The sequence below is a fragment of the Procambarus clarkii genome, chromosome 8, assembly GCF_040958095.1.
Source record: "Procambarus clarkii isolate CNS0578487 chromosome 8, FALCON_Pclarkii_2.0, whole genome shotgun sequence".
Taxonomy (NCBI): Eukaryota; Metazoa; Arthropoda; class Malacostraca; order Decapoda; family Cambaridae; genus Procambarus; species Procambarus clarkii.
Genome location: NC_091157.1, coordinates 9,289,157 through 9,304,708, shown reverse-complemented (window position 1 = coordinate 9,304,708; position 15,552 = coordinate 9,289,157). Strand labels below are relative to the sequence as shown.

At 40.6% G+C, this 15,552-nt stretch overlaps 1 protein-coding gene across 1 annotated transcript in view; it reads left to right on the top strand.

Annotated features, from left to right (window-relative positions):
* Positions 1-2,307: 2,307 nt before the first annotated feature.
* LOC123759777 (uncharacterized transmembrane protein DDB_G0289901-like) overlaps positions 2,308-15,552 on the top strand; it is a 28,708-nt gene continuing 15,463 nt past the window's right edge. Inside the window, exons 1-2 of the mRNA XM_069318960.1 lie at positions 2,308-2,442; positions 7,820-7,948. Of these exons, the coding sequence (XP_069175061.1) occupies positions 2,308-2,442; positions 7,820-7,948 (264 nt within the window). The remainder of the gene's footprint in view (positions 2,443-7,819; positions 7,949-15,552) is intronic.

Below are 15,552 nucleotides of genomic sequence, written 5' to 3'. Positions count from 1 at the left end.
CCCCCTCCTTCCCCTTGTCCCATCCCAATTCCTTATCCTGGCCCCATCCCAGTGCTATATCAGTAGTGACTTGGCGCTTTCCCTGGTAATTCCCTTCCCTTCCCTTCCCTTCCCTTCTCTCTCTCTCTCTCATTCTCTCTCTTTCTGCTTACATTTAGTCTTTTTCAATATAAACTAATAAAGGAAACTACGGAAGACCTACTGGCCAATACCTTTGACAGTTCTAATGAAGAGGACATTTAGCAAGCGTGTGGCTCAGGGCATGGACGAAACTCAGCGAGGAAGGCCCAACTCCTTGTCTTAATTTACACCAACGACCTGTATTATGGAGTAACTAATGAAGTCATCAATTTAAGAATGATTCAAAAACAGGGTGTGAAGTATGTACCCAAGATGACAGTCGAACTAGCGGAAAGACTAATTCCTCGGCTTATAATAAAATGGATAATGCAGTTTAATGTCAAAAGGCGCAAATTCTTTAACAAAGACAGCTATGTTATATACCGCATAAACAATAGCCATGGGTATTTAATACTGAGACTTAAGATATTGCATCAATGTATCAAGCAGTATATGTGTGTTAGCTCACATAGATCAGCCATCAGCTATGCATAGAGCTGGCGAAGCTTCAGTTGCACAAAACTTTGCATTTCAGGTCACCGAACTTCAAAATGCATATGCTGTGTGTGTGTGTGTGTAGAAAATGCATTGAAAAACATTGAGGATCATACCTTGTATCAAGGATCTTCCCAATGAAAACTAATTTTAATGTCACTTTTGCACTCACTGGATAGCCGGCATACAAAAGCGGATATCATCGCGGTTTACAAGTGTGTCCCCATAAGCAATGGGGATACGAACAGGGGTTCTGAGTCTGTCGGAAAAGGTGAAACCAACAGCAATGGGAACAAGATGGAGAAATTACCTTTTAACAAGGACATATGATTCTAGACAGGCAAGATAACTCAACAGGCAAGATAACTCAACAGGCAAGATAACTCAACAGGCATGATACTGCCACGGGTGGGTGAGGAAAGAGAGGAAGACAAATTTAATAACATAAAAGTAGAGAAGGTTGAATGAAGAATGAATGAAGAATGAAGGAAGAATGAAGGATATCAAGTGAGCAAAGAACTAAACAGCCCAAATGAAGGAACTGTGGGGGCGAAAAATGAAAGTATGAAATAAATAAGGGAGAGAGAGAAACAGGAGAGAGAGAGAGAGGGATGCGATACAAGAGAATGTAAAGAAACAAGTGAAGATGAGAAAGAGTAGCATTAACTGATCATAATATCCACCTAACTAGCGACACGTCTAAACACCAATTGAGTAAAGGTATATCTGACACTAAATGCTTCAACGCGCCCCGCGGTTACAAGCCACAGATAATGTTTGGCTTTCAACCCTCCCAGAGACATCTGGTGAGAGATAATGCCCCTCTCCCCTGAGAGATATTTGTTCTTCTCAACATTAGCGTGTCTGGAGCCGTTTACCTCCTAAGGTGCCTCGTGAGTTAAGAAGCGTCACCTCCTCATTCGTTAATGAAGGAACGAGCAAACAGTGTCTTCCAGCTGTGTGTGTTGCATGATAATGTATTCCAACACTGTGTTGGGTGTGGAAAATCGTGCCAAAGATAGTGCTATCTAGAGCCATTACACTTAAGTCTTTATGTGCTACTTAATAACAACACTTAAACCTAATCTACCATCTTTATGCGTGGAAACATAGGAATTAGAAATTTCATCTTATCGAAAATATCTTAGAAGAACGCATCAGAAGCTAATGACGCGCTTCAAGCAAACTATGCAAGATAAGCAAACGATGCAAGATAAGCAGATAACGCAATGCAAACGACGCGCCATAAACAAACAATTCACTACAAGCCATTAACAATGGTCAAAGAACAGCGGCACCATAATGATTGTACGAGGGTAAAAAAAAATCCAAAGATTGCTTTGAATGTTGTTGAATCAATTTAATATAAATTTCCTTAACCCCTGCTGATTAATTGCCAATATTTAGTCACTTTGAATGAAAAAATAGACTTAGATCCTTCAAGTTAGCTGAATGGTTACATTCCGAGCTACGGGCCAAAGGCTGAAACAATATTTTTGGATGCCACAACGAGTTCCCGTTTGGGCTTCCTTGTTTGTTTGCGTATCTCTCTTCCTTCTCCGGTGATGTTTAGAATTATTTATTCTGTAATAAATGTTTAAAAAGCGCACGGCCTGACGAGTGGGCCCCCTTGGGTCGCGCAAATAACAACTACAGCACTAACTGCCCCACTGCTAACTGCATCTCCTAACGATGCTGATGCTGTTTGGCGCTGATGATTCTCATGTTGTGTATGCTGCTGCTGCTGCTGCTGATACTGCTGCTCCTGTTCCTGCTGATGCTGCGACTGATTCTGCTGTTTATGTTGCTGAGGCTGCTTTTTTTAAGGTTGGGGAGGGGGGGGGGGGGATATTCCTACAGGGGCCTTATAAACTTCATATAGGCCCACTAAGTGGTACTGCTTTCAGCCTTATTTCGGCCCGGGAATGAGTATTTATGACTCGTATGTTAGCTTCAGTAAGACGATGTCTAATGTTTTTTTATCAACAACTGCGCTGCTCATCTCTGCTGTAAACTAACTTGGTTGTTAACTCTGCACGGAGTTAGATAATGTTCCAGTGGTCTGTCGAGGGTGAAGCTGATGATGGTAAAAAAGTATTTCTAAAATGTTTGCCGACTCCCTCTAATCAGGAAATAAATCTTGGATAAAAAGTAGGTAAATTGGGAGAGAGAAATAGGGGTTAATGTGAGAGGCAGAGAGATACAGAGATATATGTAAAGATTATACAAGGTGAGAAAACGCGATTACGAGAGTTAACTACTCGTCAAATTACAAATTTGTTGAGTATTCTCTCTCTCATTCACCTATAAACACACACACACACACACACACACACACACACACACACACACACACACACACACACACCGATATTTAAGGTACTCAAATTAAAGTGTAAACATGATGTAATTAAACGAAAAGAAACAGCGACATCACATACAATCCCAATCACAACATAAGGCTCTACAACGCAGATATAAACATAATGAAGCCCACGAACATCAAATAATTACAAATATTGTGCCCATATTAAACAAGAGGGAGACAGCAGATGACCCTAAAACACCTCCCACTTTCTCCTGCAGTTATTGTATATTATATATATATATGTGTGTAAATCACGAAAATAAACACGTGATTAAAAATGTGACAGCGTCACATTTATACGAAAGTACTTAAGGAAATTCCTGTTTCAATTTTCCTCCGTGGTCTGACACTGTCATATTATATATATATATATATATATATATATATATATATATATATATATATATATATATATATATATATATATATATATATATATATATATATATATTGGTGCCTTTGTCACACAGGCACTCAAAAGGAAAAGCGCTTGGTAAATTAAAATTTTCACGGTCTCTCACGAAGCCTTTGACACAGTCCCGGCATTAAATTATTCTATGTTATATAAAGTAACGTGATCAAACCGCAGACAGGGATGCTACTATGCCAGGCAAAGGAGTACCTGACAGACTGGAAACAGCGAGTCATTATCAGAGAAGCTGAGTTCATGTAAGAAATTTTTAAATGTAAATAATGCCGAGCTTAACAAAGGCTTTCAGAATTTCTTTTTAGTTGCAGCGAATTAAATATGGAAAGCACACACTTTTTTGTATTTTATTTTTAATGCAGTTTTGAGTCGGGGCTCGTGAGCTTTAAGTCTGGGCACATATCTGTATCACTGCTTGTAACTGTATCAGGGTATATAGCTGTATCAAGGATTATAACTAAGGGCACAAACGTTACAGCAATGGCACGCAATTCACCTACGTTCACTGACGCACTGAAATTGTATAGGTGCAAAATTATCTCCATATTATTTGACTTTGCAAATGTTAGAACTTGTACTTATAATTTCAATTTCATCTTACGGAATATTTAATATGAAATAAAAAATATATATATTATTAAACTTTATCTTTGTAAATTCATACACATCACGCCTGCAAATATAAATCTAAAATTTTTATAGTGGCAGATAACATCATGTCAGGGGATGTGTGCAGTGGCAGGCAACATGGGATCCCAGGCACTCGTGTGCCAAACATATCAAGAGGCAGCAATAAAGGACAAGAGGCATGCATGGGGTGAGAGTGGGTGACACCCAGCCAACGGAGGACATCGCGTACGTAGTCAACAGTAAACAAGATCAGATTCAACGGTAAAAACAGGAAGAAAAGTGGGTGCAGAACAATGGGGGAGAATTCTCCCACCAAACACACACAGGTTTTGAGTTGGTCATCATCTTACTGCTTAACATTTGCTCTCTCTCTCTCTCTCTGTTTCTCTCTGGCACACTCATACTCACATATCACTGTAAACTGATACAAACACACACACATATGCACAACTAAAACACAGGAAAATTAACCCAAGATACGATTTATTATATAACGAGCAAACTCAGAGTATACAAATGTATAAAAGTCTATATCAAAAGTCTAAGGCATTGATATCACGCCGAACGTGTCCCCCCCATCAAGCCCACATCAATAGAATATCAACAGCGGCGTGTGCAAGGCGTTCTCTATCTTACGCTTTTTCTTACTGTCTCTATCCCGCAGTTATCAGATATTCATCCTTCTGTTAAATCCACCTTGCCATCATATGGCCATTACCATTCCATAATTTTTATATTTTTACTCATGTTTATCATTTCTCACACACTTCAGTTTCGTTTTCTCTTAGGCCACATTCCATTTTGTTAATGTCCTCTTCGTTAACCGTGTTTGTCCGGTTACCGATCTCTGATCTCTTAGCACTGACCTCACTCTCCGGCCTGCAATCTCGCTAACTTGCGACTGATATCGCTAATCTCAAACAGCAGATAAATACATTGTTTGACACAATTTTCCCAGACTCCTATTTGTCAAGCACTTGCATCAAGCTAAGTCAGTTTAGTTTAAAAACATTCCTTGTAGATGGCATCTGATTTAGCCGGCTATCATGTCAGATGTTAATCTATCCAGTGCACACACAAATCACAATAGTGTGATGCATCAAATGGACAACTCCACAAGGGCCGTGATGATGACTCGAAACTACGTCTGGGATAATCCTTTTTCGACTCTGCCTTATTCGACTGTGCCACGACAAACCCAAGTGGATTTGTTCAGTCAACCTATCCAACATCGCATTTAAACGTGATAATATATAACGTTCATCTTTTTGGAACATATATATAATTGTTGCTCTTTATCGCATTATAAAATTCTGGTTCATATTCCATATGTTAGAATTCCAGAAGCTGTCTCCCGTGGAAGTTACCCAACCACTTGGGCTGGACGGTAGAGCGACGGTCTCGCTTCATGCAGGTCGGCGTTCAATCCCCCCGACCATCCACAAGTGGTTGGGGCACCATTCCTTACCCCCCGTCCCATCCCAAATCCTTATCCTGACTCCTTCCCAGTGCTATATAGTCGTAATGGCTTGGCGCTTTCCCCCTGATAGTTCCCTTCCCTTCCGTTAAAGTTGCATAAACTGTCTTCAACAAAATGTTTTCTGTTATTGGAAATGCTATTTCTTCCATCCTTTCGTTTCATTTAAACTCTCTTTCGTAAAGTATTTCTTCAGTCTTCCCATTTACTTGATTCCACTGCAGCTTCTCTCTAAAGCTCATCTTCCTCCTTAACTCTAAGTATCTTCTGGTTTTCCTTGTCACTTTTCACCCATAAATATTTTTTTTACTGTTTTCTCGTAACCTTTATTTATGTTTCAGCTTTTATCAACCTCATTTTATACTCCTACCATCTCTCTCTCTCTCTCTCTCTCTCTCTCTCTCTCTCTCTCTCTCTAATATCTATATTATATATATCTATATTATAATATATTATATATATATATATATATATATATATATATATATATATATATATATATATATATATATATATATATATATATATATATATTGTCGGCGTTTCATTTTCTTTAATCAAGTTATGCAAAATTCGTTATGGCTTCTTTCTTAGAAATGCCCAAATGTGTTTGACTTTGCGTGTGTCTGACAGCACCTTGAGGTGGCCGAAGCAATGCTCCTCCCACCTATCTCTCTAAATACCCCCAGATGGCCGGCAGCCTCTTTTCTTAAACAGCCACATTAAATTACTGTTTAACCCACCTAGTGTCTCCACCCATGGCTTCTCTCCGTTAACTGCTGATGAAATTCTCTTGCCTTGAGGGCCAGTCGTGTAGCGTAAGACAAGAGATGGGTGTACAGCTCTTGCAACAAGGGGCTCCTGGCTGTCTCTTGAGTGCTCAACACGACTCATAATTGTAATGTTGGGTTTATGCTGGGTTAATGTGGGTCAGCTTAAGCGGTTGGAGTCATGCATGAGGTACAGGCGAGCATACACGCATACATACGCGCATACACTCACACACACACACACACACACAATAGTGAGATCATTAGATGGAAATATAGCCAGACGAAAAGGTTCGAGAAACCAGGCCACTAAGTATTGCTCGTCTCGGCTTCAGTTCTGCTATGTACTGACTACTTAAATTTACGCGTCTACTGTGTTGATATGCAGGAAAATGTTGCTTGTGTCATTATGTTCCGTGTGCGTTCCTCTCCGTTTCTCACTCATCCAAGGCCCAGATCAGATTATGAGCAAGTTACGTGCAGACAATTTTAAGTGTCTGAACAGAAAATTCAGTTTATTTGACGTCTTCACTATGACATCACGTCGAGCAGATCAAGATTATTGTATGGACGTGAGGACACTGTCCTTACTCATGTCTTCCTTCCACTCTCTGGCTCTCTGTCTCTCTCTCTTACTCCATTTCTTTCATACTCACTCCCGGCCTCCGTTAGATCTTCCTTGAAACATCGAAGTCGTGATAGTTACTTCTGGCTTGGACTACTTTTTCTTCGTTTTCATGTCGCAGCTGTGACTGCGAGTCTCGTTTCCCAGTTGGTCTTAATGACCTGCAGACCCCTACCAGGCCACTCCTCCCTCACCACTCCACTATTAACCACACCTTCCTCTTCCCCACACCACAAACTACATATTTCTCCCACCCTAACAGCCCCGCCACTAACCACTGATCTTTGACACTCTTATCAGCCCAACCACTAACCACACCAGCCTACTTAAACATAAAGCACTACCAACCATACACAAACCCTCCATAATCCCAATTCAAGGCTCAATGATTAGTGCGTTTTTTTGCATTAAATATATATATATATATATATATATATATATATATATATATATATATATATATATATATATATATATATATATATACACACACACACACACACACACACACACACACACACACACACACACACACACACACACACACACACACACACACGATGTCCGGTCGTGATGGTCAAGTGGTTTAAGGCGTCCTGTACATACCAGTTGCATTGCTCCTGGTAGTATGGGTTCGAGTCACTTCTGGGGTGTGAGTTTTCAGTTATATAAGAAGAGTCATGGCCAGACAGGGAGGTCGGTCCCGGTGTTCACGTGGTCACCAGTTCGATCACTGTCAATTCTTCCTCCTTTTTAGAAGGTGGTGGAGGCCAAGACCGTCAGTAGTTTCAAAGCGTTACATGACAAAGAGTGCTAGGAAGACGGGACACCACGAGCGTAGCTCTCATCCTGTAACTACACTTAGGTAATTACACTTAGGTAATTACATACATACATTTGGCTGAAGCCAATACAGCTTGGGTTTGGCATTCCCCAAGAGTGTGAGGCAGCGGCTCAGGCACCTAGAGCCTACATTGCCAACATTACAGATGAAAAAGCCCTGATAAAATTGGATTTTGAAATTGCTTTCAATCTGGTAAGAAGGGATGCAGTACACAGTGCGGTTCATCGCGTGTTTCCTTCCCTCTACTCGTTTGTAAACTCATGCTACAGCAAGAATCTAACTCTGTTATTCGGGGAACATGAAATTGAGTCACAAGAAGGTGTCCAACAGGGTGACCCCCCTTGCTCCTTTTCTTTTCTGCCTAGTCATCAAGGAAGTCACTGATAACCTGTCCAGTGAGCTCGACATTTGGTTTTTGGACGATGGTACTTTAGCTGGCTCCCAGACTCACTCTTGGATGACATAAAAATAATTCAGGAGCAAGAAGTATAAGCCTCACCCTGAACTCTTCCAAGAGAGAAATAACCTCTACTAACCAGCACATAATAAAGCGAATAAAGGCTGTTTTACCTGAAATTCATACAGCCAACCCTGAGGACAGCACACTTCTAGGAGCTCCTCTTGGAGGGAATGCCATCGACGAGGTCCTTGGTAAGAAGATCTGACATGAAGAGGATAAATGAGAGGATTGAAGACATCGATGCTCATGATGCACTTTACCTCATCACCAGATGCCCTCCCCAGGCTGACCTACTTGCATAGATGTTCACCATCTTTCAATAATATTAGAAGAGTACGACAGCTTGCTGAAATCAATGCTAGAAAAAGCCCTCAACATTTCTCTCAGTGACGCACAATGGGAACAGGCCTCCCTTCCTGTCATACTCGGGGGCCCTCGGCGTTTGTACAACTACTCAAATTGCTGTACCAGCGTTTCTGTCCTCTTCGGTGGCATCTGACAACCTGCTGAAGGAAATCCTACCTGAGCACCTAGTTCAACAGGCAGGGGTACACGATCCCAGCATTACAGACTGCACCACCAAATGGATCTCTCGCAGGACCAGCACCCCAACCACCGCCTTCTGAAGCCCATAAGCAATCCAACTGGAATCGCCCCATTGCCGACCAAGAAGCTGCGACATGCCTGGAAGCCACGACAACACCCCTTGACACTGCCCGACTTAGAGCTGTAACAGCTCTCCATGCAGGGGACTTCCTATTAGTAACCCCAATGTCAGCAACCTGCATTCGTCTCATACCGCAGGCCCTCCGAATTGCTGTGGTTCTCCGCCTCGCTGTCCCAATCCACACCGAATACAGGTGTATTTGCGGCGAGGCAGAGGCCGACAGGTACGGACAGCATGGCCTTCTCTGCCAAAGGACGGGAGGATGGCATGCAAGGCACGGCGAGGTTAACGACATTATTAAGAGAAGCCTTACCACAGCCGGTTGTCCAGTAGAGAGAGAGCCCCATTACCTAATGCCCCTCAACTCTGATATGAGCCTGTCGGTCGCCCAGACGGGATCACGGTGAACCCCCTGGAAGAATTGTAGACAGTTGGGGGGGAATACACTTACGTTTCAACTTTAGCCAACACCTATATTGACTTCAGTGCTGCATAGGCAGGAGGTGCTGCCAATCCCCGGGAAGCAGCCAAGTCACGTACATATAAGAGACATTGATCACCACTACAATTTTGTCCCCATTGCCTCAGAGACACTTGGTTCCTGGGGTAAAAATACTACTAGTTTTTGTAAGAAGCTGGGAGTCTAAGCTAACTGAAACAACTAGAGACCCTAGAGCCGCCAGTTTCCTATTTCAGCGCCTTAGTGTGGCGATCCAAAGAGGAAATGCTCACTGCATCCATGGTTCCTGCCCGCCATCTGAGGAGCTGGAGGAACTCTACAACCTGTGACAAGTAGCCTTGTACCTTGCATGTAACCAATGTGGTAACACTTTTTTTGTGTAATAAAATTTTAAAATAGTGACATATATATATATATATATATATATATATATATATATATATATATATATATATATATATATATATATATATATATTAGTATATTTTGGTAGCAGTCTTTCCTGTAGACATATTTTATTAAATATGACCGAAAAAGTAAGATTAATAATTCTAACACGAATTTTCTCAATCTTTCGTACATTATGCTTCACTGTTGGAGGTAAATCAAAAATCACTTCTCCAAAATTCATTTTTATTTCTAGTCTGACGCGACACGGGCGCGTTTCGTAAAACTTATTACATTTTCAAAGACTTCACAAATACACAACTGATTAGAACTTGCGTTTCCCTGATTTTATATCTACATTTGAGTGAGGTGGGAAGGGTGATGTGGCATTACATTTGAGTAAGGTGGGAAGGATGATGTGGCGTTACATTTGAGTAAGGTGGGAAGGATGATGTGGCATTAGAGGATATTAATAGGGTATTAAAAGTATCAACACAAGACAGAACACGAAACAATGGATATTGAATAGAAGTGTTTGTAGAAAGCCTATTGGTCCATATTTCTTGATGCTTCTATATTGGAGCGGAGTCTTGAGGTGGGTAGAATATAGTTGTGCAATAATTGGCTGTTGATTGCTGGTGTTGACTTCTTGATGTGTAGTGCCTCGCAAACGTCGAGCCGCCTGCTATCGCTGTATCTATCGATGATTTCTGTGTTGTTTACTAGGATTTCTCTGGCGATGGTTTGGTTATGGGAAGAGATTATATGTTCCTTAATGGAGCCCTGTTGTTTATGCATCGTTAAACGCCTAGAAAGAGATGTTGTTGTCTTGCCTAGGCAAGACAACAACATCTCTTTCTAGGCGTTTAACGATGCATAAACAACAGGGCTCCATTAAGGAACATATAATCTCTTCCCATAACCAAACCATCGCCAGAGAAATCCTAGTAAACAACACAGAAATCATCGATAGATACAGCGATAGCAGGCGGCTCGACGTTTGCGAGGCACTACACATCAAGAAGTCAACACCAGCAATCAACAGCCAATTATTGCACAACTATATTCTACCCACCTCAAGACTCCGCTCCAATATAGAAGCATCAAGAAATATGGACCAATAGGCTTTCTACAAACACTTCTATTCAATATCCATTGTTTCGTGTTCTGTCTTGTGTTGATACTTTTAATACCCTATTAATATCCTCTAATGCCACATCATCCTTCCCACCTTACTCAAATGTAATGCCACATCACCCTTCCCACCTCACTCAAATGTAGATATAAAATCAGGGAAACGCAAGTTCTAATCAGTTGTGTATTTGTGAAGTCTTTGAAAATGTAATAAGTTTTACGAAACGCGCCCGTGTCGCGTCAGACTAGAAATAAAAATGAATTTTGGAGAAGTGATTTTTGACTTACCTCCAACAGTGAAGCATAATGTACGAAAGATTGAGAAAATTCGTGTTAGAATTATTAATCTTACTTTTTCGGTCATATTTAATAAAATATATATATATATATATATATATATATATATATATATATATATATATATATATATATATATGTCGTACCTAGTAGCCAGAACGCACTTCTCAGCCTACTATGCAAGGCCCGATTTGCCTAATAAGCCAAGTTTTCATGAATTAATTGTTTTTGGACTACCTAACCTACCTAACCTAACCTAACTTTTTCGGCTACCTAACCTAACTTAACCTATAAAGGTAGGTTAAGTTAGGTAGGGTTGGTTAGGTTCGGTCATATATCTACGTTAATTTTAACCCCAATAAAAAAAATTGACCTCATACATAATGAAATGGGTAGCTTTATCATTTCATAAGAAAAAAATTAGAGAAAATATATTAATTCAGGAAAACTTGGCTTATTAGGCAAATCGGGCCTTGCATAGTAGGCTGAGAAGTGCGTTCTGGCTATTAGGTACGACATATATATATATAATATATATATATATATATATATATATATATATATATATATATATATATATATATATATATATATATATATATATATTATATATATATATATGTCGTACCTAGTAGCCAGAACGCACTTCCAGAACTCACAAGACCTCTTGTGAGTCTTCTTCCGTGTTAATTTCCCTACCGATTTTTGTATCATCGGCAAATTTTCAAATAATGCTACTCAAACCTGAATCTAAATCATTTATATATATTATAAACAACAGAGGTCCCAAGACAGAGCCTTGAGGCACTCCACTTACCACATTCTCCCACTCTGACTTAACCCCATTTACACTAACTCTGTTTCCTTTGGTATAGCTATGCCCTACTACAACCTAATATAGCACCCTCAATATCATGAGCCTTTATCTTTTTAACGTCTTTCATGTGGCACTGTATCAAAAGGTTTGCTAAAGTCAAGGTACACAACATCGCAAACCTTACCACTATCAACTGCCTCAACTATGCTGGAATAAAAGATAACGAAGATAAAATTTAAAAAGCCAGACGACATCAACCTGAACTAAAGTCACTTTACCGTAGCTGAATACTATAGACTCTCAACCTACATAATTAAAAATAAAGAGAGTGACGAGGTTTCGATCCATCCAGGACGGACCGAAACGTCGTCACTCCCTTGGTTTACAGATGTGTGTGTGTGCTGGGTGTCGAAATGGAACTTTTTCGTCAAACTCTGAAGCAATAGCTTAAACAAACGAGGCTCAGAGCACAAACGCCCGCTTCATTTAAGCAGTGACCCAGATATTTATAACAGCAGCATGTCGGGTTAGGGACATTCTCACCTGCTATCTTATTTTTCTCTCCTTTGTTATGTCCAATACATTTTTGCACTGAATAACTAATAAACTATTATCAATATAACTGATACAATATCAATATAAGATAATATCAATATAAGTTATCAATATAAGATACAAATGACGAATATAGAATCATAAATATATTACACGTTTTTCAGTACCATTTTGTCTACACCTTAGCCCGTTTCAAAGGTTAAAAGATTCTAATGCGGAACACCTCGCTGGAAATGTTACAAGAGATTTATCTTGAAACAGCAATAGCTCAGGTCCCATAAAACGGTGCAAAAAACTATGACTATAAGATAGCAAGGCAAACAGGATTTAAAAAAAAAGGAGTGATATCACCTGGGGCAAAAAATGCTCCATAATGAACAAACTGGAGAAGAAAAACACTCTTAAATTCACGAGGACTCGGCCTTGAAACGTAGCCAAGTTCCTTGAGCAATAAGGGCGGAGGCTCTCAGCACCGTTGGGAGTCCTCCTTGGAGTATTTCTACCCCCTTGAGATCTACGTCTGGGCGTGTACCTACTCACCTCACAATCCAGTAAAGCTTAATTCCCCTAATGGACACGTCACTGGCTTCCTGCTGATGGACGACCGCAGCTCCTGACGAAAATAAAAGCGAGCAGTGGTTTACATTCAAATAAGAGCCTGTTAATGGTCTTGCGGATTGCTTGTTTAAAGAATGTTTAACTGGGCCGGACAGGATGAGTGATCCGGTGGAAGCCGTAAGAGGTGCGGGGCGATACATTGTGGCCTGCACTGAGGGCGTGGCTCAAGGTAGCCAGACAGTACAATGCCTTCAGTAAAAACCTGGCGCTCTTTCTGCACTCCCGCCTGGCATTCACTCTGACGCTACGGATGCACTCACGGCTATTTATGCGAGAAGCGTCAGTCGCTGTAATTCTCAGGTGCTGCACCTATTCTACCTGCCGTTCTGCTTTGCTTCACTTCGACTCAAAATGATTTTTTTTTATGAGCCGTCTGTACCAACACCTCGTTGTCGAGTAATGAGTCTCACATTCACTTTAAAATCTAGTACACGCCAATATATGATGATTCATTTACGCGACATGAAGCATTGCTGGAAATTACTGTCAACAGAGTAAATATTTTTGTTTTTGATGATTTGAACTCAAAATGTTTTCGATGGAATGTAATATAGCGCTCTTTTTCATATGCTCTAAAACTAGGGGGTCGGTATCTGTCTAGATATCATAATATCATGGTATCTAATATAACTATTTTGGTCCTATTCTCTGATGTCCCATTTCATCCAATGACAGCACCGACGCCACTGGACGCCAACACCACCGACGCCAGAACTCAGTCCATCACCGACGCCAAAACCCAATCCACCCCCACCGACGCCAAAACCCAATCCACCCCCACCGACGCCAAAACCCAATCCACCACCGACACCAAAACCCAATCCCCTCCCCCCCACCGACGCTAAAACCCAATTCCCCCCGACGCCAAAACCCAACCCACCACCGACGCCAAAACCCAATCCCCCCACCGACGCCAAAACCCAATCCCCCCACGGTCTATACCCAGGTCAGTGCATGCAAAATCCATCTTGCCCGCCTCTTCAAAAGTCTAAATTTTTTGTTGCTAACCCCTAGTAAATAACAGAAAACTTCAACATTAATATTCGTGTTGGTTGAAGCCACATTAGCACGCTACATTAGTTTGAAATAAATGAGCTGGGAGATGATAGAGGAGGCGTGGAGGAGCAACCAGGCCTGATTTACTCTATATGGAGTTTGCTCTGTGTGAAAGCTGAGTGGACAACTGGATCGCTTTCGTTTACATCGTTTACCGATAATTCATAATTGGGGGTCACGCGTTTGGGCGAGAAAATAGGAGAGAGATTGAGAAAAGATTGAGACGTATTAAGAAAGAGAAGGAGAAACTAATTATTATTTGCTGGAATTTTATATATATATATATATATATATATATATATATATATATATATATATATATATATATATATATATATATATATATATATATATATATATATATGGGTACCATTGGTTGTATGGATCCTCAAGCCTCAAAGGAGAGGATTTGCAGCACCCGGGGTAGACTTGTCGAGCTCCCACGTCCTCTGGCCTATATATTTTCTTTACCTACCAGCCCCATATATATATATATATATATATATATATATATATATATATATATATATATATATATATATATATATATGTGTGTGTGTGTGTGTGTGTGTGTGTGTGTGTGTGTGTTTTATTTTAACTATTTCAAGAAAGGTGTTGCATAAAAGGTACAAAGTTGATTATCATAAGTGGTCGAGTTCCTCCAGCTCCTCAGATGGCGGGCATGAACTCTGAATGTTTGGTGCATTTCCCCCTCTGTATCGCCACGCTGAGGCGCTTGAAAAGAAAGCTGGAAGCTCTAGGGTTGACCAAACCACACACTAGAAAGGGAAGGGACGACGACAAGATAAAGGCAATTTCAGAATCAAGAAACTGAGGGTCGCTGATGCGTAGAGCGCAAAGAGAGAGACGAGGACACTTTTCTTAACTGAAGGAGGATGGTAGGAAAAGAAGTGAATGTACATGCCACTATGCATGGAGTTGCGGTAGACAGAGAAAGAAAACCCGGACACGGAGCTGTGAACGAGAAAGGCCAAGAAAAGGAAGTACTTTGTAAGGAAGTACTTCCTTACGAAGCACACTTCGTAGCAGTCTAGTTCACACTGCTCCTCCTGCTTCTAATGCTGCTGGTGTCTACTCTATTTCCTGTTCGTCATGTCCTCTCCAATACTTTGGTGAAACTGGCTTAATGACACTTAATGACAGACTTAAGGAACACAAAAGAAGTGTTAAGTCTACAGACACAAACAATGCTCTTCTGTAATGTTAGGAATTCTAATCACCCTATTGATTGGTCTTCCTCTAAAATAATCTTTCCTGCCTCTACTCTACACAAACGCCGTCTTGTTGAATCGACTCTAATACACAATGTGCCCAACATGAACTT